This window comes from Aptenodytes forsteri, unplaced genomic scaffold (genome assembly GCF_000699145.1).
Source record: "Aptenodytes forsteri isolate BGI_AS27 unplaced genomic scaffold, ASM69914v1 Scaffold360, whole genome shotgun sequence".
NCBI lineage: Eukaryota > Metazoa > Chordata > Aves > Sphenisciformes > Spheniscidae > Aptenodytes > Aptenodytes forsteri.
In genome coordinates, this window is record NW_008796109.1 from 1,121,714 (window position 1) to 1,148,832 (window position 27,119).

At 38.7% G+C, this 27,119-nt stretch overlaps 1 protein-coding gene across 1 annotated transcript in view; it reads left to right on the forward strand.

Moving 5' to 3' along the window:
- NEDD1 (neural precursor cell expressed, developmentally down-regulated 1) overlaps positions 1 to 19,330 on the forward strand; it is a 26,783-nt gene extending 7,453 nt beyond the window's left edge. Inside the window, exons 5-14 of the mRNA XM_009286762.2 lie at positions 6,509 to 6,738; positions 7,788 to 7,989; positions 8,927 to 9,110; positions 11,986 to 12,117; positions 12,318 to 12,365; positions 12,820 to 13,043; positions 13,793 to 13,949; positions 14,260 to 14,416; positions 17,604 to 17,670; positions 18,369 to 19,330. Coding sequence (XP_009285037.1) covers positions 6,509 to 6,738; positions 7,788 to 7,989; positions 8,927 to 9,110; positions 11,986 to 12,117; positions 12,318 to 12,365; positions 12,820 to 13,043; positions 13,793 to 13,949; positions 14,260 to 14,416; positions 17,604 to 17,670; positions 18,369 to 18,473 — 1,506 coding nt within the window. The 3' untranslated portion in view covers positions 18,474 to 19,330. The remainder of the gene's footprint in view (positions 1 to 6,508; positions 6,739 to 7,787; positions 7,990 to 8,926; positions 9,111 to 11,985; positions 12,118 to 12,317; positions 12,366 to 12,819; positions 13,044 to 13,792; positions 13,950 to 14,259; positions 14,417 to 17,603; positions 17,671 to 18,368) is intronic.
- The last annotated feature ends 7,789 nt before the right edge of the window (positions 19,331 to 27,119 follow it).

A 27,119-nucleotide genomic window follows, 5' to 3' on the forward strand; every position in this document is an offset into this window, starting at 1 on the left:
CTCTCTGGGCCCGGCCGTCCAGCCAGTTTTTGACCCAGCGCAGAGTCCACCTGTCTAAGCCGTGAGCCGCCAGCTTCTCTAGGAGAATGCTGTGGGAGACAGTGTCAAAGGCCTTGCTGAAAGTCCAGGTGACCACATCCACAGCCTTTCCCTCATCCACTAGGCGGGTCACCTTGTAATAGAAGGAGATCAGGTTAGTCAAGCAGGACCTGCCTTTCATAAATCCATCTATACAGTCAGTTCATTTTTCTGATTTGATTGTTAATGATCTTATGAAAAATGTGGATGTGAGGCAGGAGCTATAGGGAAATCCGTGGCTGGATTACACAGCCGAGGTGAATATCCAGAGTGGGGACTATGCTGCTATTTAATTGGGAAATGAAGAAATTCTTATGAGGATGGTTTGCATCAACCTGTTTGATATATTCAACTCTTGCCACCAAAAAGTGATTAGGAATAAGTGATGCAGTGAATAGCTATTTTGGCAGATGAAATCAAGAGGCCTACTGTAAAGCTGAGTGACCTTTAAGATGGATAAAGATATCTGAAGTGTTAAAGTAATTGCAAGCACAGAGCTACTATTCACTTTCTAAAGGGTCTGTAACGTTTTCCAAAGGGGGACAGTTATTTGATTGCAGCCTTAATTTAGAATGGAATCGAGCTATAATTGTGTAATGGGATGGCTACTTGGATGTCCTAGTTTATCAGCTTATCTTATATCCTAAAAATTATTTTTTCTCTTATGTGCAAATATAGCTTTATTTTTGGTTTTGGGTTTTAATTGGTACTTGTAGAGAATTGCAGGATTAATTGTGCAGTGAAGCAAATATCTGAAGACTTGTGTAATTCTGTTTAAATTTAAAAAAGCCTTTACTTGATTTATAGTTTAGGGGCCCAGTTTTCTAAGAGTAAGCTTGAATAGATACACAGTGTATTGTCCTGCTTGATCCTGGCACTAGCTGTCTGGCTTAGTACGGGTCACCACTCCCTAGTAACTTTTTTTACAATTGGGGAATGTGAGGTCAAACTAACCTTATAAAATTTAGCTTGTCTCTGTTTGATTCAGCATGATGGAATGTAGTTTCCTTGCCAGTTAATTTCTGATATTGTATAGACTCTACAAGTAGTAGAATAGCCCAAGGTTGCAGTGCTTTCTGTGACTTTAAACAATTTTCTTTTCATATGAGTTTTGGCCTATATTCAATAATTGATTTTGATTTGGAAACACCTTTGTGCTTTATTAGAGTTGAGTTCTTGCACAGAGTTGTTTGCAGATCCCATAATTTGTCTTTGCTGTTGGTATTCATTTAGACTACCAGATTCTTATCTGCTTGCTGTTGTGAGGATGAATTAAGGTTTGTTTCGAAACATGATGTTTGTTCAAGTCTTCACTGCCTGGTGCTATTCTCCTAGCAACAGGATTTAGTTTAGTTGTTTGAACAGCTGGCTGATTTGTAAAGAAGTGTGATGAGTTCTGGTCACTCCATATAGTGAAATAGCTTTAAAAGCTGAAGATTATCAACTGTGTTTGCATCTGCCTTCTCATTTATAAGGCTCACTAAGGTATAAAGGAGATTAAGAAATTGTACAAAGGAGACTAAGAAATTGTACTATCTTTAAATAAGGTAATCAATGATGCTAGACTACTTTTGGTGTAGTTTAGGGCTTTTCACTTGCTTTCCAATGGTGAAAAACCCTAAGTGTAACTAGTCTTTCTTAGCAATGGACCAACCATTTTCTGAAGTGCACTGTTCCTTGCTTGGCTGTCTTACTGTGAAGCTTAAAGATAAAATGTACGTCTATTTTCTACAGAATATCTACTCACAGCTAAGGCAAAAAGATGTATATCGTTTTTTGTGCTACATTGACTGGTAAAAGGTTCCAAAGAGGACTTAATTTTCTTTTTGTGGGTTCAGCACCTCGTGCTAAACGTGTTTCTGGTAGTCCTGCATGTGCAGAATTTCCAGAGATCATCAGGAGTTGTAGTTATTAAGAGGTAGTGAAACTTGCTTCGTATTTGCACTTTTTTTTCAGTCTTGACAGGTTAGTTCCAAAACATGACTCTTCCCAAATAATTGTGCAGTCCTAATAATATTGAAATGATTTTAGTACTAGTGACTAAAATCATTAGAAGACAGATGACCTCTTCCCGCTTCTATTCAGACATTTACTTAAGCATATTTGAGTTTCACCTAGTGAACAGCTATGCTGACTTAAAATAAAGCAAGTATCTTAAATATCCCCCTAGATCCAATTCAGATAAAGACACTTAAGCTTGCCTGGTCAGATATTTCCCAATGAAATGTGTCCCACACCTTTGCCATTTGATTCTGTGGATGAAATTGTAATCTGTAAACATTCTTGGGCTTCTTTCCAGAAAAGTACCAATGTTTAACTTGTCTCCCACATCCTTAGCTAGTTTTTTTTTCTTGTAACTAGTAAACCTTGCAGTTAAACCATATGGGTTGTGTGCCCTTTTTAGGCTTAGGATTCCTATTGCTGGCAGTACAAAGGCCAAGGAACTGTATTGTGGCTGTTTTCAGCTAGGCTGAGTTGGAGGCCGTAGTGTTCAAAATCTGAGTAACAGAACTCTTGTTTCTAAACCATAACTTAAGAAAAGGGACAGGAGGTGACAAATGAAGTTCAGCTTATTTGGGGGAAAAACTTGGCTATGAGTGTACTGAAGTTCTGTGTGACTTCATGCCAAGCAAAAATCAACATTTTTTTAAAGACTATTTGGTGAAGACTGTGACTATGTGTTAGCTTCTTGTCACTAAGATAGACAAAAACATTAGAAAGAAGAAGAAAGATAGATAAACACGTATTGAAATTAAAAATAGATGATAGAATCTGATCTAGAGTAGTATGTGTGACAGCTCAAGAAAGTTTACAGAATTAGGATTGGCAGAGGTACAGAGGGGTTAGAAGTAGGGAAGAAGTCTGGTAAAAAGAACTGGGAAGAAAGAAAGGAACTGAAGAAAATAGAAAGACTATTCTCAAATAACACAACACTATTGTTTAACTGTGTATCCTTTTAAATTCAGTGACATAAAAGGTAACATTTTCTCTGTGAACACACAGTTGATCATGATGATTTTTGATTTTAGTATCCTCTTTGGCAATAAATGTAATCAGAGGGAGAAGGTTGGAAAAGTAACTTGAGAATTACAGCAGAAGGAATATTATAAAGGAGATAAGTTTTGTTTTCAACTAATTGGAAGAAACTTATGCCTAGCATTAGATTATCCTGGATCTGTCTCCTGTGGTGGATGGGGAGGGCATGTTGATTTTTTGTTTTGTTATAAAATTAATGTAGAGTTGAGTCAATATTTTAAAGATAAAGACAGAATGCTACTTCATGAAGCCTGTTCTCATTCTAAAATACAGTTTCTAATTTGCTCTTTGATTATGGATGGGGTGGGAAATGAGGAAAATGTATGTAAGACTTATAATAAGTGATGTAGTTTGACCACCTGCATCTTAATACTTGATGCTTTCCCATATGAGGCTTGGTTGTCTGCTGTTTCTAACCGTGCTAAGCTTAAAGCTATATTTTTTTCACCCAGATGTTTCTCAAATAAAGTATTTTTTTTTTTTAGAAAACTTCAAATTAAGTCACTCGCTTCTGGGAGGAGAAATTTTTTGTTTTTGTCTTGTCAAGCAGCCTTTCAGAAATGAGGTTCTTTCATGCCTCCAGCTGTCTGGGCAAGAATTTGAAAAAACTTGGACTAGCATACTGTCAGGGATGCCAATATGATGCATTTGACTGTCTCATAAAAGTGTTTATTTTTTTTTTTTAGAAAACTTCAAATTAAGTCACTCGCTTCTGGGAGGAGAAATTTTTTGTTTTTGTCTTGTCAAGCAGCCTTTCAGAAATGAGGTTCTTTCATGCCTCCAGCTGTCTGGGCAAGAATTTGAAACTTGGACGTGTAGCATACTGTCAGGGATGCCAATATGATGCATTTGACTGTCTCATAAAAGTGTTTATTTTAAGAGGTTTAAGTGCCTCTGTTCCTTGAGTCTGATCTAGCAATTGCATTGTTGCAAGTGAAGTTTGTTGCTAACCTAATTCAGTGAAAGTGAGGAGTGAATAGGAGCTTCCCCACACCTCACACCTCCTTCATCGGCAACATGAAATTAAACTGTGAAGCTGCTCTGAGGAAACTCCATGACTTTAATGAGAAGTGGGGAACAGAGGTAATATGGGGAAGGTATGTATATGAAAAAAAATGGAGAACTCGCCTTGGGCCTGTGAGATTAGAAGGAAAAATGAGAAAATAAAATGGGAGGCTTGGTAAGATAGCACGGGAGGTATGAGGAGAACTAGGAGAGAGTAATCTTGGTGGGCAGGAGGACAGAGGAGGGAGAAAATGGAACGTGAGCAGATGCCAGGGCAGTAAGGAAGGTATTTGGAGGTGAAGAAGTGAGAGTAACTGTAAGGGACAGGCATGTTTCCCATGTAGATCATGTATGTAATTGAAGCTGTTATTCCCAAGTCTCTCAATATTTCTTTTTTTAAATGCAAATCAACTGAAAAATGCTGATAAAAATGTCTCCATCATGTCCAGTAGAGGACCATATTAATTATAAATGGTCATCTTCTGTCCTATTTGAATATGCAGTTGAGGGTGCCACTTTTTTGTGAAGCAATTAGGCTTCCAGTGAGACATGCAATACAAGTGCGAGAAATTATGTTGGAGGCATATGAACCAACAAATATCATTATTAAAATGAAGTTAAAGAGAGAAATAGGATAAAATCCAGTACAGTGCATTGCGATGTGAATTATACTAGAATAATATAATAGCTTTTTGAGAGCATTTTCAGACAAATAAAACGTAATGGCTCTTATCTGTCTGGACTTGAGTAAAGCACTTGATTCAGTGCCCTGTGAGAAAATGTTAGAGAGGATGGAGGTTTAGAAAGGAATTGAGGATGGGTAAGAAATTGGCTATAGGAAAGAAGACAGTAGGTAATATTGAAAGAACAATATTTGTTTAGGTTATCAATAGTTAATCTTGTTTAATATTTTCAGTAATGGTTATGATATGAGAAGTAGACCTATGATGAGGCACAGTTGGAAGGTATTGCCTGTAAGAGAGAGGATTGTGACAGTATCTAAAAATGGTTGAAATAATAGACATGAGAACAACTATGACAGTATAGAAATCAAGGTACCAGACTTATGAAAAGCCTCAGTTGTGACCTATTAGACTAGGATTTGAAAATTCCCGAGGGAAGGAAGTACTTGGGCTTCTTGATCATAAAATGGCAATAAGCAGCCAAAACAGATTGGATCACAAAAAAGAAAATGCAGTCTAGGATATGTCAGGACGTGTATTTACAGTATAAAATGGATGAAGCATTACTGCCTTTGTAAAGGCAGTAGCAAAATGTTTTGACGATCATATAAGATTTTTGGTTGTCCATATTCAAGAAAGATTCAAACTGGGAGAGTTACAAAGAGACTGTGATGGTACTGAAAAACCAGTCTTAGGAGACTGTCTCTCGCTTATTATTTATAGCAAAATAAAGCCTGAAAGAAGGTGAGGTGGCTGTTTGTTAAAACAGGGAAAAGCAGCACTGGGGAGTTAGGGAAACAATTTAAGTATAAGGGTGTTATTGTCATAGGAGTGAATTAGTGCAAATGGGTCATAAATAAAATTAATCTGGAAATTGAGTATTGTAATTTTTTTATTGTATGAGTATTGGATTTAAAGCCAACTGGATTTAACTCCATTTATCACATGCAGCCTTGCTATCACAGAACCATGTAATACAGGAACTTAAATTGCCTTTGAGAAGCAGGTAAGTATGTTGTTTCCACCATATAGCTTCAGAAGATCTTTCAGAACCTCGCTGCTCTAATATTAAATTACAATAGTCAATACATGAATGTTGTAATTACATGGTTCTGTGATAGCAAGGCTGCATGTGATAAAACAGGCATATTATCCCCTTCTGTGGTCCTAGCTCACAGCGTGAAGTCTGTTCTTCTGCAGGACCTACATACTTGCATGACTCTGGAATCTGTGTGTCATCAAATTGGCTTATATCCAAGTACTTAAAATCAGTGGAGGGGAATTAAGTTTAACATTCTTGGCAGGAAACCAATCAGTGAAACAATGTAGCTTTTCACACCTTTAATTTTAGATGTGGTGTGGGTTTTTTCTGTAGTGTGTATGATGGCATGATACTTGCTGAAAAATCAAGAAACTTTTCTAGAAGGCTTTTTTTTTTTCCTTCATTTTGCTCATCAGCTCATACGGTACCCCATACTGGTACAAAAAACCAAAAAAGTCTGCCCCCTGACAGCAAAAATGGCATTGTAATGTGAAGTGAACATTTTTTTTTTTTTTAACTACTTATTTTTTAGAGTGGACAGCCTTTGTAAACTACTTTAACTTAATGTAACATCTGTATTCCTAATCTGTTTGTGTGTTTAGAAAATAATTTAATATGGTGTTTAATAGTGGTATTACAATTTATTTTTATGTCTGTTTTACAGCCTATTCGACACTTGAAATATTCATCCTTTAAGAAATCCTTGCTGGGCAGTGTTTCTGACAGTGGAAATGTAACTCTGTGGGATGTAAATAGCCAGAACCCATATCATAATTTTGAAAATACTCATAAAGCACCAGCTTCAGAAATTTGCTTTTCTCCAGTCAATAAGCTGCTGCTTGTAACTGTAGGTTTGGATAAAAGAATTATTCTCTATGACACTTCAAGTAAAAAGTGAGTATATTAAAGACCTTTTGATTTTTAGGATCCTTATTTGGTTTTTATGAACTGAAAAAACACTTCTAACTATGACATGAAATATTTAATTCAGACCACATTCAGAATGGTTGAAGTGGTTGGCATATTGCTACTGGAGAACCTGTCCCATCGTCCTTTTTGCTTTTTTATTTAAAAAACAAACAAACAAAAAACCCCAAACAAACAATCAAAAAAAAAAAGGCGTGTGGGAACTAATTGAGCTGCTACATGTGAGTGACCTTTCCCAAGTGCTTGTGTATGGGCTTTTCTTGTTGATACAGAGGAATTAGCTTCTGTGAGGGGCAGTACAGCCTGAGGACCTGCAGCCACCTGAGCTTAGTTTGCCTGTTTTTCTAGTTGAAGATACAAGACATAGCTGTGGTCAGATGCACAGTGTTGCTGAGATAGTGAGCCTTAAATATGGGAGGGTATTGGTTGAAAAAGCAGGAAGTATGTGGCATACATGATGGGGCTGTGTAGTAAAGAGGGTAGGATGGCAAGTGGTTTCATGGGACTTCGGTTCTAGTGTGGGTTGTGCTTTCACTCTAGCTGAATAAAAGCAGGAGTCTGGCTCTAGTTTGGAGGGGCTGTAGTAGAAGGATGCAAAATAGGACCTGAGGTTCTTCCTAGAGTTGTGGGAAGGTTAGAGTTGACAGGCTTGGGAAGTTAGAGGATGTATGTAGTATGATTGCGGCTGGAAATGACGATACCAGTAAATAATGTTGGTGTCAGAACTGCTGTTATGAAGACAATTTGATCCTGTCCTGGTGAAATCTTTTGGGGCATATGCAGTCTTTAATTTGTTAAGCATGAACACTTAGTATAAGCCTAATCCATTTAGGCTTATACTTCCGTAAGATATTTCACTGAATTTACTTGGCACTGGAGATGTGGAACTACTGACCTATAGCTGAATTATGAAAGCTCTTATATATATATATTTTTTTTTTTTAGGTACTCTGTTTGAAAAGTCTAACTTTTGAACTCTAAATGCTTCTTTATCCTGTTCTTTCTCCTGTTTGAAGATTACTGACAACAATAGTAGCTGATTTTCCTCTGACAACAGTAGACTTCATGCCTGATGGTACTACTTTGGCCATAGGATGTTCCCGGGGAAAAATCTGCCAGTATGACTTAAGACAACTGACGTCACCAGTGAAAACAGTTATCGCTCACAAAGGCTGTGTGAAATGCATACGCCTTCAGTTCAGTAGCACTTTTTCCAAGGTAAAAAAACTTTCCTTTTTATTGCTCAATATGCAGATCAGTGAAAGCAAAGCATAAGTTTAAGTTCTAAAAAAAGTTGGTATTCAATTTCTAAGCATTATAGATGCCAACAAAAGTGGTTCATACCAACATAGAAATTACAAACTGCTCAGTCTTAAGTGCCATTTTAGGGGGTTTTAATGTGGAATTCCCCCCACCCCTAGCCTCGATGTAGAAATGAGTGAAACTTTAGTCTTAAATTTCCTGATGTGAATATGCTGCCATTGCAGATGAGTTTGGCACCTTGGATTCATTTGTAGGCAGTAGCAGAAAGATCTGTAATGGCCCTTCCACTTAAGGGGAGGAGACACAGCTGCCTGTCTTGAGGTATTTTGCATGGTCTTCTGCAGGGACATACAAACAGTGGAGAAGTTGATTAAATAATAGAGAAGGCTTAAGAGATTTTTCCAAGACTTAATTAGGCTCTACTCTATCCAGAAACCCCATGCATCCATTCAGTGGAGATGGAGAGAACCTTTGAAGTGGATTCTTTACCGCTCTGAGACTTTCCTCTTCTTCCAGCACACTTGCTGCTAGTGGTTGACTCTTCCTTTACAATTTGGAGTCCCTAGTAATGTAATCTCTTATTTTTCCTTTGCCTAAGCCTAGGATTGAAATTGGCTTGTGCCAGGTCACTTCATTGTTACCTTAAGTTCTGTTGCTATTCTTTTGCAGGTTCACACAGTATTCATATAGTAATACAGATGTTTCCCGTGTTCTTTGAAGTTACGTTAAGATACTTTTTTTTTATAGTTGTAAAGGCATATCTCTTAGGCAACCTTTGCAACTTGAACTGAATTTTTTTAGTATTTTGAAACAGAAAGAATACTGGCTTATATTTTTACTTTTAGCTGAGGGAATAATAACTTCTCTTAATTTGTTCTGGTTTTTTCTTCAGTCTAACCTTACGGGTTCTTCAAATAAACCTGTATCCAAAAGAGTAGAAGTCAAAGCTGGTAGTAATCTTGGAGGAATTCAAAATATTGGCATCAAAAACATTGCCTCTCAAGCATCAGCAACAGTTTCATCTCATCTGACACTGCCAAATGAGAATAAGGGAGATGCTCTTCAGGAGAAAACAGGTACTGTCTTCTTCCTACTCTTAAAATCGTATTTGGCATAATGAGAAGATGGAAGGAATATTTCATGCCTTGACCACTACAGTATAAAAATGTCACCGAGGGAAGGGCATTTGTTTGAAAGAACTGTGTGTATGTGCACGCACATCTGCACCTTCTTTTCCCTCCCCTACTGCATTAGACATACTATGAGACTGTGGGAAGTAAATTGGGTCCTACTACAAGCTTTAGACTTGTGAAGTCTAAGATTCTGGACTTGAAGCAAAAGTACGTATTTAAACTTTAAAGGAGAAAACTCCATGGTGATATTGTGGGGCTGTCTCTTGCATTCTGACTTGTAGATTATCCTTATGTACATAATGTATTTTCTTACACAATGTCTGTATGGAATGCAGAGCTAATGGTTTGTAGTTCTATTAATAAACAGGAGTAACAGACCTCATCTAAAAAAACCAACTAACCAAACAAAACACAGGAAAAAAAACCTAGTCCAAAAACCCAAGTGAGAACTGAACTGTATTTTTGTATGAGGCATGTTTCCAATATCACATGGTAGGAAAGATGTTAAATATAGTTGCAAGTATGATTAGTTGTATAACTGTTCTTGCTATTTATGCTTCTGAAATTAACAAGTTCTTTATAAGGATTCTGAGCATTATTCTAAAATTCTGCCACTGTGTGAAATGTACTCTTAAATTTTTATTTAATTCAAGAGTTCTGAAAATATGGTCAAATCAGTAACACTGTTAGTTTGATTCTTGAAAAAATCCTCAATCCATTTTAATGCAACAGCACTTTTCCCCTCCCTTTATAAATAAGGAGAAATACATTTAGCAGCAGTAATTAGGCAATAAGCCACTGCAGTCCATAGGGATGTGTATTAATGATGTCCCTTGGGTACGCAGTGAAGTACGAGGTGGAATAGAATGCTTCCCATGTATGCAAGAAGTGTTGCTAATCAACATTGCTGAATGGTGTGGAAAATTTTATTTCAGTTAAAACGTATGATTTATTATCTTTATTTGAAGATGTAATGGCTGTTACCCCTTAAACAGGACCATGCATAATAAATAAATGTGTTAAGAAAATAAAGGCTTACCAGGTAAAACAAATATTTTTTCATTAAACTGAATGTTCACTTTAGAAGTAAACACCTCTGTATACTTCAGAAGATACGGGCTTTAAACTTAAAAATGGGAATGGATGGGAGACCACAAACTGCATTTGTTTTGTGGAAGCTCTTCTAAACCCTGATTATGGGGTTTAACTTTGGAGAAGTAAAGGTCATTCAGTAAAGTGATCTGATAGCATATTTAAAACAAAAAAACCCATCTGTTCATTCAGCTTATAAACGGGCTGGGGCTTTTTGCCAGAGGTATTTTAAAGTACAAAAGTATAAACGAAGTCAGAATGTGATGAGAAGTTTGGATGTACTTTGAGCTGGCTTCCCATAAACGTCTATTTAACAGCCGTCCTCTGGTGTAGGTACTTACTACATTTAGATTACTGGGAATGGGTAAAAAATATACAAAAGACATTTTGCCCTATTTTATATTCTGCTTTTTCCATGTAGATCCTCTGTAGATTCTGGCACAGGTTGATACTGTGCTTCTCGTTTGACTCAGTACGCCAAGTATTTACTTAACTAGCAAGTGCAATCCTATGTATGTGTCACAACTGACACGTCTGAAGGAGTGGAAAACGTGCTATATTAATACATTTAAAAGTGAAATTTTAAACCTGACTCAAGTGCCAGTTTATGTAAATACTTCGACATGATAAATTGTAGTCATCCAGTCACATTTGGATCACTTGAACAAGTAATCCCACATAGAGAAGTAGTTACAGGTTTCATGAACAGTGGTTTGTTTATTTTTTTTAATTAAAGTAGGTATGAAGTAAAGCTTTTATATGTACGGGTGATTTATTTATAGGAGATTGATTTATGTATTGCACAGCACTAATGCTCTTTGCCTAGATCTTAACTTATACAAGCAAAATTTAGGCACTTTTAGAGTTAGGAGATCAGTGAGGGCAGAATAGCGGCTTGCTTACAGTGCTGATCTGGTTTTCAAACATAGTAAATTGTGAAAGTGATTCAGGTGGTTATCTTAGCAGCTCAATTCACTTCTCCATGTATTCCTCATCTAAAAACTGTAGTTTAAATTACTACTGGGGTTTTTTTGTACTTAAGATATGCTTCCATTCTTCTGACAACTGTCCCTGCTACCATGCATACAAAAGCTAACTTTTTTCCCCAGATTGGGTCAGGGATGGGGCTTGAGGGTGGAGTGGGGAAAGGTCTAGGGACAAGTTTCTTTTGTCTGCAACTGTAACCCCACTCTGATTTCCTAATATTAGAAATAAGCAGAGAATATCCTAACATCAGGTAAGATTTAAAATAAATGTTTCATAGAATTTCCCTTAGAATGCTTAATGGCCCCAGTGAAGCAGATTTCTTTTCTTGCAGAATAGATTTGAATTTTGATCATCTGAATGTGATCACCTTCTTAGCTGAAGGTGCATTCACTAGTTTTCATTTCACCTGATACATCATAAATTTGCTGCATCCATCATGTAGATTTATCTGAAAATGAGTGCATTCTCCAGTTTGACACCTCTCCTTTTTAAAAAGAGGAAAGGAATCCAAATGTATCTCTTTTTTTGTTAATAAGTATCTTAGCTTTTAGTTATATTCACCTGTGATGACAGCCCAAATGAGGAAGTTCAAGTTGACCCTCTAACTGGAATGCGTAGGAGGTTCTAAAATGCTTGCTGGACTTACCAGGCATCATGCTTACTGTGAGATTGTTTAGGGATAACGTTTGTTATTTTTGGAAAACTTCAATTGCTAACTGAATGTTATTGTCCTTTTAAGGCTTTCCCCATAGTTGCAGCATGGATGTGATTCCATCTAAAGAAACAGATCATGGGAAAAGTGCTGATTTAAATAATTTTGATGATTTGGGTCGAAGTAGTTTAGGAGATGTGTTTTCTCCGGTCAGAGATGGTAAGTTGCTAAAACTGAAACTTGTAAAGCATCATTCATCTGCATATAGCATGACGTTTTGACATTTGTGTGTTACTGACCGCTGCACCTACTTGGTATTTTAATTTGTCTTTGATTATGAACTCGATGCAATGATATGAATATTGATGTAGGTTTCATTTAATAAACACTTAATTTGTCTATGTTCTGGTACTTTGTAGATATTATTGCAAGTAAAGCGAATGAAGATCCTCAAGGAAAAGGAGATGGTAAACATGTTTTCAGTATATTTTTCTTTGTCAGTGGTAGGCCTTTGGAGGCCTACGCTAGTTCTTACATGCTAATTTTGTCATACCATTGAAAATAAATGATGAAAGCAGACACTGAAACAAATGAACTTTTCTGGAAATTGTCTAACACATTGAGGTGCTAAGACACAACATGGTAACAGGAAATCCAAGAGTATGGTCCTAAAGTGATTTTGTTTTTCCTTTATGCAATGTATAGTGATATATGGAGGCTTTTCATGCTTTATTACTTTCATAAGGACAGTAACAGTGTAAGTTGGATTTCAGGATTTAGTTTTTGTGGGGTGCATTTTTGGGTGATCTTTTGTTTATTTGTTTTGTGTGGGTGTGCAGGCATTTTACTTGTGGGTTTGATTTGGGGTGTGTGTGTTTGTTTTTTGACCTGTGTGTTTCACCCTTCCCTTTTCCTTTTCAGTTCTGGATTTGCAGTCCTGCCTTTTGGGTTTGGATTTTCTCCCACAGCTCACCACTGCCTTACCAGTAAAAAGAAACCCAGTGGGCAGTAGTGCACAAGGGATACGGTCTAGCCCATTACATGCACTTGTGGGATCTCCAATTAAAGAAGAGGAAGAACATCCAGAGACTGACACTAAGAAAATAGATCTTGGGAAACAAGAATCTAAAGAAGTCTTAAAGCAGGTATACTATACTAATTCTTGTTATGAATAGTCTTTTTAGAATCTTGACAGAATACCACTACTTGAAGGAAAAATCCTTAGTAGCATCCCAGCTAATCTTATTTTGCAACTCTGTTCACACTATTGACACAAATCTGTAAAATGTTTTTCAGTTTAAGTGCGTTGGCTTTCAGCAATGCAAGATGTTTCTCTTTAAATAAGCTCAGGTTACAAAAGTTCACAGGAAACAAAACTGGGCTAGCCTGAGGAATATTTTGATTTTTCTGGAAGATCAAGAATGATTGTTAGTTGGTTGCACCAGTATGATTGTTTGTCATTTACTAGGTCAATTCCACCCTCAATTCCACCCTCTCTTCTTTCCCTATTCTCCATCTCCCTCTCTTCTTCCTTCTTGAGCTATCTCTGATACGCTTCTGCTGAGACCCTGGCTCCTTTTGTATTGTTTTTGAGAAGTCTGAGTTTGCTAGGAATGATGTTTATAACTTCGCCACAAAGTGTTTGATGTGAAAATTAAGAGGCCCCTGCCTTTTGCATGCCTTTCTGTGTGTGCGCATTTGAGGCAATTTTGAATATTTTAGCAATCAATTTTTAAGATGTCTTACTAGAAAATGAAAAGCATATATTTGTGAGTAGATTCCTAAAACCAAAAATGTTTGAAAGTGCATTCCTGAAAACTTAGTCTTCAAGTGCAGTTAGGTAACTGTAATAAGTAGAGTTCATCTTTTTTTTTTTTAATATTTTTATTGTCAGCTTTCAAAATCGAGCTCATCAAGTGCAGAATCTGTAACTTTAAGTCCTCCACCACCATCCACTGCTGTAAAGGCTCCTGATACAAATGAGAGACTAGTGAAGACTATTCAGGCCCATCCTGCATATGATCTACCAGTAAACGGTACTACCTCAATAAGTAAGTTGATCATTTTGGCTCAGTTTTAGGCGTGGTTGATTGCGAACTGACATGAAACCTGATAAGATGGCCTTAGCATTAAAACAGAACATCCAACCTTGATTCTTCTGTAAATCCAGTTAGCTGTCCTAGAACACCTCTTAGTTGCCTCTGAAAAGACTCATTCTAAATCTAAATTATTTTTTTTTACTAGGTAATATTTGAGATAAAATATTGACAAGCCTCAAGACAAATAAAAAAACCTCTTGTACTCCATTACGCTGTTTTTTTTTTTAATTTATTTTATTTTATTTTATTCTTAATTGTAAAGGTCCAAAGATAACATCACCTGTCACTGCTGGAGTTGCCAGTTCATTGTCAGAAAAAATAGTAGAAACCATTGGAAGTAGCAGACCAAATGCACCTCTGACATCAATCCAAATAAACTTCATTCAGAATATGATACAAGAAACAATGGATGACTTCAGGTACTGGTATTCATGCAGAACACTTTTGTTTCAATGACTTGTTTTCTTAGTAAGATGTTTTAGCATCTGCTTTAACATATTTTCTACTTGCATTAGAAAATGACACCATTAATAGCCCTAATCTTGGAAATCTAGGTATGAAACTTGTTTTTTACTTTGAATAGCTCCAATGACTAATTAGACTGATGTCTCTGAGGGTTGTTAATGCATGGCTTTGCTAACGTGTTTTCAGAATGAGCGTTTGAATACTTCTTGGATGGTAAATTTATCTGCAAACAAGGTCCTTGCTGCTTTCATGAAGCCTTGTGCTGATTTCTTTCCCTCCCTGCTGATCTCTTGTCCCAGCAGGAGAAATTTCTCTTGAAGTTGACATTGTGGAGAGTTTGATCTAGACAGTTGACTTGTATTGGCTTTGATTGTTTTTAGCTTGGCATGTATAAGGTAAAATACTGTGTGTATTTCTATTGGTGAAGCTTGACATTAAAATAATGTCTCTGCTCTAAGTGATGGTTGGTGTCAGATTACTTTGTGTTTGATACCTAACTAACATTCCACTTGTCATGAAAGAAGTAAGTCAAATTAGCATGGATTTAGAGTGCAGTTTGAAGGAGATGGAGCAGTTGAGAGAGTTGTATTTAGGGGATTGCTTCCCAACCCATGTATAAGATGAAATAGGTTGACTGAAATGGTGGAGGGGAAAATGGTCGCTGGGCAGGGGAAGTATTGCTGTCTTGATGACAAAAAGCAATGCAAAACTAGCTTAGTAGGTCCGTGTGCTATGGCTGTTCTGTATCTGCCATCAGAATTTAGAGTGCAGTTTGAAGGAGATGGAGCAGTTGAGAGAGTTGTATTTAGGGGATTGCTTCCCAACCCATGTATAAGATGAAATAGGTTGACTGAAATGGTGGAGGGGAAAATGGTCGCTGGGCAGGGGAAGTATTGCTGTCTTGATGACAAAAAGCAATGCAAAACTAGCTTAGTAGGTCCGTGTGCTATGGCTGTTCTGTATGTGCCATCAGAAAAATACATTGAATGTTATTAAATGTCTTTAAGAATATAGTATAGTAAAACTCTCCTGGGATTTTTTTGGTGATAATCATACATCTGATTAAAAACTGTAACTTTCACATGACTTAAAATGCAGTCTATGGATTGCAGATGCTTTTTCTTTAAAGTCTGTGTTCAGGCTTCCCAGCGTTTGGAAGGTATGCTTGGCAGCCTTGTACTTCCAGTATCTGAGATCTGGAGCCTCAGAGATTGTGTTTCTCTTCTGACCTGCGCTTCCTGGAGTAGCTGGAAGGCTCTGCTGGCCCTTTTACCAGTTGTAAATTGTGGATACGTTCATAGAATCATAAAGGTTGGAAAAGACCTCTAAGATCATCGAGTCCAACCGTCGACCCAACACCACCACCCACTAAACCATGTCCCTAAGTGCCGCATCTACACGTCTTTTTAAATACTTCCAGGGATGGCGACTCAACCACTTCCCTGGGCAGCCTGTTCCAATGTTTAACCACTCTGTCAGTAAAGAAATTTTTCCTGATATCCAATCTAAACCTCCCCTGGCGCAACTTGAGGCCATTTCCTCTCGTCCTATCACTAGTTACTTGGGAGAAGAGACCAACACCCACCTCGCTACAACCTCCTTTCAGGTAGTTGTAGACAGCGATGAGGTCTCCCCTCAGCCTCCTCTTCTCCAGGCTAAACAACCCCAGTTCCCTCAGCCGCTCCTCATAAGACCTGTTCTCCAGACCCCTCACCAGCCTCGTTCAAACTGAATGTAAAAGATTGTTTGTACTGAGGTCAGCAAGAGGGAAGGGAGCCATTGCAATCTTCTCATTGATATAAATACCTTTCATACTCTGGAATCTGAGGAAAGGATTTTTATCGCTCTTGCCTGAAATCCATTCCTCTTCAAGTAATGGGGGGAAAAACAAGGACCTTAGAAAAGGACCCGGAGGAATATATAACTCATTTGGTTCCAAAAAGCTGCTTGTTTCTTGAACTTCCTGTCTTCGGGAGATAACCTGCATCGTTGGGTTTCTAAGCTGCCAGCTGGCATCTATGCTCGATACACTCAAAGAAGATTGTTTGCCTCCAGTAGGAGTTCTGAAGCACAATAACCTGTGGAAATAGAAAGTGAAGAATATAGTCCCTTTGGGTTTGCTATATGTTTTAGGAAAGGAGAATGAAATAAGATCCGTGTGTGTCTACTTAAGAAATGCCTTACTTTCTCGGGCCATTGGTACCCATAGCGCAGTATTCGTCTCGGACGATTGGACTGTGATGTGCTATTCAGGAAGCTTGCCTGCTTTTTTTGTGAGCTGTTCTCCTTGTTATTCCTCAGCATCTGGAACTGTTGCATTAGTGTAGTGTTCAGAGGGTATTTCCAAGCTTGGTTCTTGTAGTGTGGAATAGTTTTGTCCATGAATTGACACGAATTTGTTAATTCACGGACAACACTGCCACTACTTCTTACGTAGACTAACCTGGAGCATTCTGTGGGCTTGAGGATAATGTATCACTTACCACAGTTGATGTTTTGGGCCCTCTTACAGAAGAATGCTGAAAGTGATGTACTGAAAAGCTGTATCTTCAGTTACAGATAAATATCTTTCTCTGCGATACTTGTGATTGAGGGATTGAAAATCAGCTTTGAATGGTAAAAATGAGAGAAGTTTACAGCTTGCAAGCGGGGGAAAAAAAAAATCTCGATATCGCCATGTATATTTTTATATTTCTGAACAGAAAAGATCCTAAGTCATTTTTTACCGAAAAAATGGTACTTACAAAAGTCAATGTCATAACAAAAATATTCCAGAAAATAAGTGGTACAGGAGTACGTTTCATGGCTGAAAGGTTTTTAGACTCCTGTTTCATGGTGTTACAAAAGTGAGGAAGTACGAAGTTCTGGGTGCTGAGGTGTATATTTTTATATTTCTGAACAGAAAAGATCCTAAGTCATTTTTTACTGAAAAAATGGTACTTACGAAAGTCAATGTCATAACAAAAATATTCCAGAAAATAAGTGGTACAGGAGTACGTTTCATGGCTGAAAGGTTTTTAGACTCCTGTTTCATGGTGTTACAAAAGTGAGGAAGTACGAAGTTCTGGGTGCTGAGGACTGGAGAGAATTACTGCCTCCTAAATAAAACTAAGCATTGTCCTTTTGAAATTCTTCCCCCAGAGAAGCATGTCATCGAGATATTGTGAATTTGCAAGTGGAGATGATCAAGCAGTTCCATATGCAGTTGGTATGTACAAAGAGCATGGTGGGAAATATATTCAGTTTTCATTTTCAGTAATACCAAGGCATGCCAACTCCTTCTCTCAAAACTGAAAATCAATTTTGCTTATTAAGAGCAAGAAAGGGAGGATTGGATGTGAAGGAGGGGAAAACTATGAATTGGAATCTGTTAAACTGGTTTATGCTTGATAAATAAAGGGAAGATATAAATTGGGTAGGTATCATGAATTCCATATTTCAGGAGTTATAAAAAGACAAAAGGGAAACAAATTCAGCTGTCCTTTGGAAAGGACCAGGAGCTGGGGTAAGGAGGAGATGGATGGAATTCAAATAGAAAGCTTCACTTATAGGTACCGCATGCATATTGAACTGTGTTCTGTGTTCTTTAACTTCACCTTTTTATGAATCTTTGTTCTTTTGATCTGCATTAAAAAGACCCTGTCTCGGTACTGAACATTTTAATGGAACCTGCATTAGTAGATTCTCATCCTGAAGAAGTGCAAAATATCCTTTGATAAAATATTCACTAATGTATTAATGATCAAAATAACTGTATGTCAGCATAAAAAAATGTTCTTATCAAAAGTTTTTAAAAATGGTATTATCTAGGTTATTTAATTTTCAAAAGGGATATGAAAATGGGTAGTCTAAAACTGGAGTAATTAACTTTATAGCTGCTGATTGGGCCTTTTTTCTTTTCTCTAGAATGAAATGCACGCTTTACTTGAAAGATACTCTGTAAATGAAAGCTTAGTAGCTGAAATTGAGAGGCTACGAGAGGAAAACAAAAGACTGAGGACTCATTTCTGAAAGATTTTCACTGCTAATTTTATTAGTGTGAACTCACTACAGGTGATGTGTTGCTTATGACAGATCATCCATCATCACTGAAGTATTGTATGAAGACCTGCTATTATTTTGAACATGAATCTTTTCTTCCAAATAAATGGTGTAAGATACTATATGTAATTATAAAATTTGTAACAGACAAACACTGTATAAAGAACTTTCGCAATACTCATGCTAACCACCTTGAAATACATTCATCTAACAGAAATACTAAAAGGATAAGTACATTATCAGAGTTTTAGCAATATGTGAAGTGCCTTTTTATAAACAAAATCAAACCAGGATGGATGCCTTTTGTGTAAGAACTTTTTAATATACCTACTTTTCTATCTACTACTTTATTTTTACTGCTGTGAGAAACAACCACTGTAGCTTGCCTTTCAGATACTTTCCTTGGAGAAAAAGGGGAGAGAAAGCTCATCTTCTGCATGATGTGGAGCCTTGTTTATAAGGAGCTGGAAAGTACAGTATTCTGTTAACTTTATTCAACTGGCAACTCTTCTATCTTGAGTAAAACTAGAGCTTGAAAATATTCCTAGATTCAGTGCCATGATCTTTCTTATTATATTCCTAAGTCTGAAATTTGTGCTTCTCTGCTGTGAACTTCGATGTTGCAAATACTATTTGAACTGCACAATGAGATTTTTGTTACAACTTCAGCTATGAAACTAGAATTCTTTTTATTTACATGTATTTGAATATTGTCATAGCTTGTCCAATTTGAACGGAACTTTAGACTTCAAAATGTGAGTATACTCAGCCATTAATTACATAGCATTGTGTAAATGCGGTCTTTCAGTCTTTGACTCAAGCATCTTTTGTGCCCCACCCCCCCCCCCCCCCCCCCTCTCCCCCACTAAACCATGTCCCTAAGTGCCTCATCTACTCGCATAACACACATTAAAGAGAAATCATTACTTCAGTAGCATAATGGTATCATACTTTTATGTAAACAATTCTGAAATGAAGCTCAATAGGAAGCCCTGACTGCTGAAGTTCATGGGAGGTTTGGCTTGGCCTTTATTTGTGCCAAGAGATTAGATTACATTAGAACTTCCATTTAAATTAATTTAAACATTAAATTAAAAATTTCTCTGGAAGACTTCTTCAAGTGCTTCTTGCTATTTAAATTGTTCTGGAGGCTTCTTAATTTTCCCACTAATATTTCGTTGTTTCTTTTCACACAATCGTTAAAACTCAAACAAGGGAAGTCCGAGAACGTGGTGAGTTCATTAGTTACAACATCTAGTGTTTAAATCCATGATGGCACTCTTCTGCCAAATGAGAAAGCCATAATATATAGTGTAACTTATTTTTATATGTTGTAAAACTAAAAATAAAAAAAAAAAACCTATCTATACGTTTTCCCTATCTAACTTTTTTGAAAAAAGAGACACTTCCTTTTTTTTCATGTCAGTTAATGACAAATACAATCTTGTAGCAAAATGAAGGTGTTCAAGTAGTCTTTAGTATTAGGGACAGGACTTTAAATGTCTGCAGTTCTACTGCTTTTATAAGCTATTAAAAATATTTCTATATCACATATAACTTCATGGTAAAAGGAAGCAAAGGACGTTAATTTCTTTTTTTTTTTTTTTTTTAGTAACAACACACAATGTAGAGAACTTTTTTCGTAAGTTCATACGATGCATAAGTTTGACACATTGACCACACAGTTCGTGAAGACAATAGTATTTGAAGGTGGCAAAAGTATCTTACAGTTCTTCTACATGCTTTGCAGTGTTAATGAAGTAACCTTGCATATTTGCATCTCTTGATTTGTTCCCCAAGTGCTCTTGCTAGTATACCCAGATGACAGCGGGGAATTAGACAAGTATCTTGGGTATTTGGCTTGTAGGTAATTTGTTTTCTTGACTCAGAACTGTATAATGTTTTTCTTAATTCCCAAATGGAGGTGATTATAGCAAGAGTGATTAAAAGGAGACGTTTTGGCCTTTTGTTTTTTTTAAGGGAGTTAGGGCTTTTTTCTGTATCTCAGGATTACTATAGCGCAAGTGGCTACACGTGCTGTGTGGAGACCCAATATGCCTACCACTGTAGGGATGTGTTTTGCCTTGTACACAAATCTGATTTGTATGTTAAAATAAAGCTTGTTTTAACCTTTTTGGAAAAAAAAAAACCTGCTGTGGTGATTTCTTTATAAAGGGAATAATCTATATTGTAATTGTTCTACCTCAGCAGGCAAGAGCCTGAGCCAAAGAATATGTAGAGATCTACCTAAAATTCTGCAGTACTCTCTCTTCTGCCTCTGTGGCTTCATATGGACCATCAAATCCTTTTCACAGAAATGCTCACATTACCTCATGCTTTTGGAGTAAAGAACAGATGTACAGTTCCCCCTTCCAACCTGGAAACTGTTACAGTCATGACTGAGAGATCATGTTCACAGCTAAAACTAATGTTCCAGCAGATGTTTTGGGTGGGGGGAATAATCTTGTCACCTAAGCTCCTGCGGAGTCGGAGATCCTGCATCTTATGGATGCCTCTGTTTTTAATTCCCTTCTCTCTCATGCACGTATCGGGAAGTTTATTTGCAGTTTCAAGGTATGTAGGCTTTGAAAACTGATTTTGACTAATTGATTTATTCTCATAAAAATGCAAAATGCCAGCGTGTCCTTAGTTCCTGGCAATAGCCCACCAGTGCCTGAGACACACGCTACGCTGTTCATAAACACCACAACAATGATGAATTTGGAAGTCGCTCACTGTCCCTTCTATACAAGGAACAGGACATATGAAAATGAAGAAAATGCTTTACTGACAGCATCATCAAACTGTAGAGTTCCTTGCTAGCAGATGCCCTGGATACTAAAACTTAAGATGAAAAAGAGTCGCAGATTATTTGGATAGAAAGATAACAGATCTGATACTTCTGGATGCTTAAGACTGACAGTGTACTTGTGCCTGTGTGATCATTACCGGTGCGTGTCAAGAGCTGCACACAGCCATTTCTGCATTACCTCTTACGGTGCATCTGGGGGCTGATGATTAACAAATTCTCCAAGAACAAACTATGGAAAGAATCTCATATGCTTCTGTCGTGGTTTAACCTCGGCCAGTAACTGAGTACCACACAGCCGCTCGCTCACTCCCCCCCGTGGGATGGGGGAGAGAATCGAAAGGGCAAAAGTGAGAAAACTTGTGGGCTGAGGTAAAGACAGTTTAATAGGCCAAGCAAAAGCTGCACACGCAAGCAAAGCAGAACAAGGAATTCATTCACTCCTTCCCATGGCAGGCAGGTGTTCAGCCATCTCCAGGAAAGCAGGGCTCCATCACGCGTAACGGTTACTTGGGAAGACAAATGCCATCACTCCGAACGTCCCCGCCTTCCTCCTTCTTCCCCCAGCTTTATATGCTGAGCATGACGTCATATGGTATGGAATATCCCTTTGGTCAGTTGGGGTCAGCTGTCCCAGCTGTGCCCCCCTCCCAGCCCCCTGTGTACCTGCAGCCCTCCCAGTTGGCAGAGCATGGGGAGCTGAAAAGTCCTTGACTAGTTTAAGCACTACTCAGCAACAACTAAAAAACACTGGTGTTATCAACATTGTTCTTGTCCTAAATCCAGAACACAGCACTGTACCAGCTACTAGGAAGGAAATTAACTCTATCCCAGCCGAAACCAGGACAGCTTCCTTAAGCATCCTGGGCCAGGCACTGGCAAAGATAAGATACGAGGCTAGATGGACAAGAATAAAAAATGTTGAAGTGTTTTCAAGATAAACTATGAAATTAGCTGTGAGTCTGGATGTCTCTCTGTAGACAAGAAAGTACAGACAGTACCTGTGTTCTGACACTCCACATTTTCAAACTTCTCTCTGGCACAGCTATAGTACAAGGAAACATAACAGTGGAAATCATATCAATGAAGATTTCAAAAGTCCTTGTAAATACATCCTTTTTAGTTCATTTTGGCAGTCCAAACAGTGATATATTTGTGGGACTAATAGCAATGAGAAACAACCATTCAGGTGTGGACAATGATCTGTCGTATCTAGCATCGTGTCTGCATCAGTTGCCCCTAACACTTTCTGCTAAATAGTCACTCACTTTCACTGAAGTTACAGGCTCATATGAGATGTTTTCATTTCTCGCTGTGGAAAGCTAGCCTATGGTTAGAATACATACCTAATGTTTTCAAAATAAACTGCCAGAAGTTTTTTTGGGGCAGTGCATATAATAAACTGTAGATTTTCAAGAGCGTCTGTATGAGATGGGAGGGTGATGACACAAGAAAAATGATTCTTGGTCCAGAAGGCACCTTGGATTTGACAACAAGCTTAGAAACCTCCACTAAATCCGCAGAAACTTCCAGGTTATTCTCTCTTCACCTGGATTTAGACAACTGGTGACTAAAGGAAACGGAAGAGAAGTGTAGACTGCTGATACTTATTCCTTAGCCTCATTGGTACTTAAAATACTCAGACCTAAACTCAAGTAGAAAGTGTCATTCCTTCATCTGGACACACTGTATCAGGACTGGAGTTGTTTGGTGGAGCAACAACTGCCCCTTTTTTTTTTGGACTGTGCCCATCTTGAAGCAGTTCTGGTCTCCAAATGCTGCACCAGCACAAACAGTAACGCCCACAGTGTTTTGGGGCTCCACCACGTCAGAATTTCGTAAGTGGCTGCCTTGGGGCTCTAAAAATCAGCTGATTAGTGTCCTAAGCCATCCCCTCTCCATCACGTACTAGCACTAGCAGTTCCCACACAGAAACGACCTCCCAGCTTTGTATCACCTGCCGTCCCACGTAGTCACTGGCCTAGCTGTAGACACGGCTGCCTTTGGAGGGAGTTTAAAACTGCCATTATACATTTGAGGATCACATGAAATCTGTTCTAGCTGTAGAAACTTCTGTTGTTCTTATTAGCAGAATATTGTTCTCCCTTAGTTCTAACAGGTGCGAGTTGCAGCACAAACGGTCGCACTTTGGGCTCTGTATCTCTCTTGAATTCATCATTTGTCCTCTCATTCTAGCTAAAAATACCAAGGCTCATGTAATTTAAAGTTATTGTGGTTCCCATCCAATTTCTTACACTACAAAGTTCTGTCTCTATATGGAAATTACTGAGAAACAATGCTTTTTCGGCCTATTATTTTGCAAGTATGATAATTCTGATTTATTCTTTTCATCCCCACTTGTCCTCTGAGTAACGGAGAAGGAATGAAATTACACTGAGAAAAGGACATGAGAAAAGAACACAATTTCCTATACACGTTATTTACATATGAGTGCCTTTACAGGTTATAAAAACACATATTAGCTAACACAGGGCAGAAATGTTTCAGAATTAATTTTTAAAAATTAGTGCTATAAATAAATACTAGTGCTCAGTTGCATTACTATAGCACTACTTACTAGAATGGCTTGAATACCAGCTGGAGATATTTATTATAATTATGAAGTTGCAGAGGGTGAGCTATGTTCTCTGAATAGCCAGTTCTTCATATTTTTGTAAGGTCTCAGATTGGCCAATCAAAAATTAGGGCAAACAAACCCAATTAATCATTTTTTGAAAGTTTTGGGCTAAGTAGATGGAATTGTCCCCCTAATTGCATAGCTTCTAAACTCAAGCAGTTGTGGGTTTATGCCGTTCCAGTTCCCATCGCTAAACTTCCTTCTCAGTCAAAATGCCGATGCAATTTGTTATCCAAGTCTACCTGAATAAACAAAATGGTGCGAGATCTTTCTAGTGCTTTAATAGTCAGAGAGCTTTTGTCTGCTACTTACTATCATCCACTCAAGTTTTAAATTTCCAACATTACACAAGTGTTTGCAGATTTGTCCTATAACTGTTTTATTACTGAAGTCTATCCTCTTGACGAGAAAAGTCAGCAAATCTTGAAAATTAAGGCAAATTTAAATTAAATAGACCCTGCAACCTCAAGCCACAATACACAAAATTCTTCCCATGCCACATTGGCCTTGAAGGAATCACGCGTAGTGCTGGAGCTCACACTCCCGATCTTCCCCACAGTGTGGGGAAGGAATGTCACTGTGCTGCATCCAAAAATACTTGTCCCCTGAGTCTGATGTCTTATCGGCTCCTCAGGCTGTGGGAAAGCCACTGACTCCCTACCTCTCAGCAACGGCAGAAGCAATTACAAGTCTCCTTCCCCTCAGAGACATTTGGCCCCACTCCTACACCCTCCCTCCGGGGTGGTGCACAGCAAAGTCTCATTCTGCCAGCACCCGTGCCCTGCTGCAGGGCTTCTTTCTACATGGATGTGCTCCACCAGATGTAGGTCACACCATTAATGGAGACTCGCTTCACATGGCATGTATGGGTGGGACTCACGAATATCTACATAAATGCCATTGCTTGTTTCCATAGTAACTTTGATGCTTCAGAAAGGAAAAAACAAAAAAGCCAGGAACAACAGGAGATGATGCAGGGAGGTAGCAGCACTTCAGTGATGTGTATTTGAGTGGCCCTGTGCTGTTCTGAAGTGACAGAAAACCCAACTGTGACAGACAAGTGTTCTCCCACATTGATATTATGATTTCTGTAATTGCCCATCCCATAGTTGATTTTGCTATTTATTTTGTTTAGTTTTGAATTTTTTAATGGTTCCTTTCTACACCAGCTATTAGGCAAACAACGATGGCATTGGTGTGACTGTTAGGTATCTCCACCTCTAAGTGCAATATAGAGGTCAGTGGTACCAATGCTTTGAAAGCTATGCCATGCTTTTTAAAAACACAGGAATTTAAGTATAAAACCCACATGGGAGTACCACTGGGACTGAACAAGATAAGCGTTGTTCTACCTTTTTAAAAAACCTTTATCTTTGTAAAGTTGAAATGTGCTTAAATTTCATGTAGTTCGTTGAAAGTACTTTATTGATGCTGACTTCTCATGTGTTTAATGCCAAGTCAAGACATACAGCGTATGCATTTATTTCACTGTTTAAAGCAGCTGACTTGTGTTTCTGCCTTATTTAAGTGGAAGTTGTGTGGCAAACTTCATGGGAATAGTTATTTCATACTGAGTGAGGGAATTGGTAGCTTGTCAGTATTTCAATCCCAAAAATGACCAAGGCTTTTATATTTGCAGAAATGACAAAAGTCTCTTCACCACCTAATCATCTTTGTCAAGAGGTCTCACTCGGTACAAGGCGAAGAAACGGAAATATTTCACATCTAGTCCTTAGATTTCATAGATGATTTGCTCTGCTTGTGACTTTTGCCTGTTTCCATTGGTTTAGTGTCTGCATACCTAGTGCCAGAGTTACTAGGAAGGGTATGGAACAGGACCATGGAGGTTTGTCTTTTCTGAGAGATTCAGCGTTGTTTACGATGCTGTCAGTCAGTTTAGCAGCTTCCTTTCTGGATGGAGACTAGGACTACAGGGGAGAGTCCACCTTTCAGATTACTGCGTTTTGTGTATCTTGCCCTCCTTTCCCAGGAACCGACACTGGGCTCGAGAAACCTGACTGTACTTGTTGACCATAGGTAGCATCCTTAGGAAGGAGGGAGAAGGAGAGACAGACCTAATGATGACTGAGCAATTAACCTGGTTCACCTGCTAATCAGCTTTGAAGATGGGGACCTTGAAGCTGATCTGCAATTGAAGAGAAAACCCTAATTACTGGTGCAACAGCTCCTCTCAACTGATACGCTTAAAAAAATATTCCTCTAATGTCTCCCTTACGCAACAGATCAGCTGTTTCATATTTTTCTACACTGAAGCTGCTTTTCAGGCCTTCGCTCTTCCTAGTAAATTGCTAGGTAGGCACCTATCCTAGGGACTGCGAGGCTTGGCTAATAGAAGCCAGCTCCAGCTGCAGAGGAAAAGATGGAGACATTTCTTGCCACTGTTGCTGTGTGTTAAGAGCATCTAGGAATGAAAACAACTCTCGGAGGATTTACAGCCCTTGCCACACACTGAGTCACAGCACTGAGGATTCAATAACAGGAGCCCTCCAGGTCCTTGAAATGCTTCTTTCAATGAGCATCCACTCCATCACACCAAGGCTAAGCGTAAACAAACTTCTCTATCCATACACTTATCTCAGCCACCTATTGGGTTTTCCTGATAATGCCATGGCAGGCTCCAGAGGGGAGAGCAGTACTCTGAGAGAGGGGAGGAGTCAGCTACTCCTGGTACTCTTTCAGCATCAGGGACCAAATTAACGTCCCTGAGGGTGCGATACCTTAAGTGATCGAACTTCAGAGGGCTTGTCTGAGGGCTTTTAAAGAAAAAAACAAAAAAAACCCCAATACCTGTGGGGTTGTGTGATGAACAGAGACGTGGAAGAGGTGGAGGGAAGGATGGAGTTAAACGTGCCAGGGAGGGATGAGCGGGACCTCTGCTCAGCTTGGGGGACGCGAGACAGGCCGCGGCCACGGGGGAGGCAGCAGATCTGGGAATCGGGACGCGGGTGCTGCCACACCTGGGGTCCAGGCCTCGTTTCGGAGCATCCTCCGCCCGTTGCCCACACGCTAAGGCGGGCGAGGCACGCAGCCCGTTCCTCGCCACGCAGCTCCGAGGCCGCACGGGCAGAGCCTTTCCCCTCCCCGGCGAGGCTCTCCCGGCGGGGCAGGTGGAAGCCGCTCCCGTCGGTGAGCGCGGGGTGGGACGGGA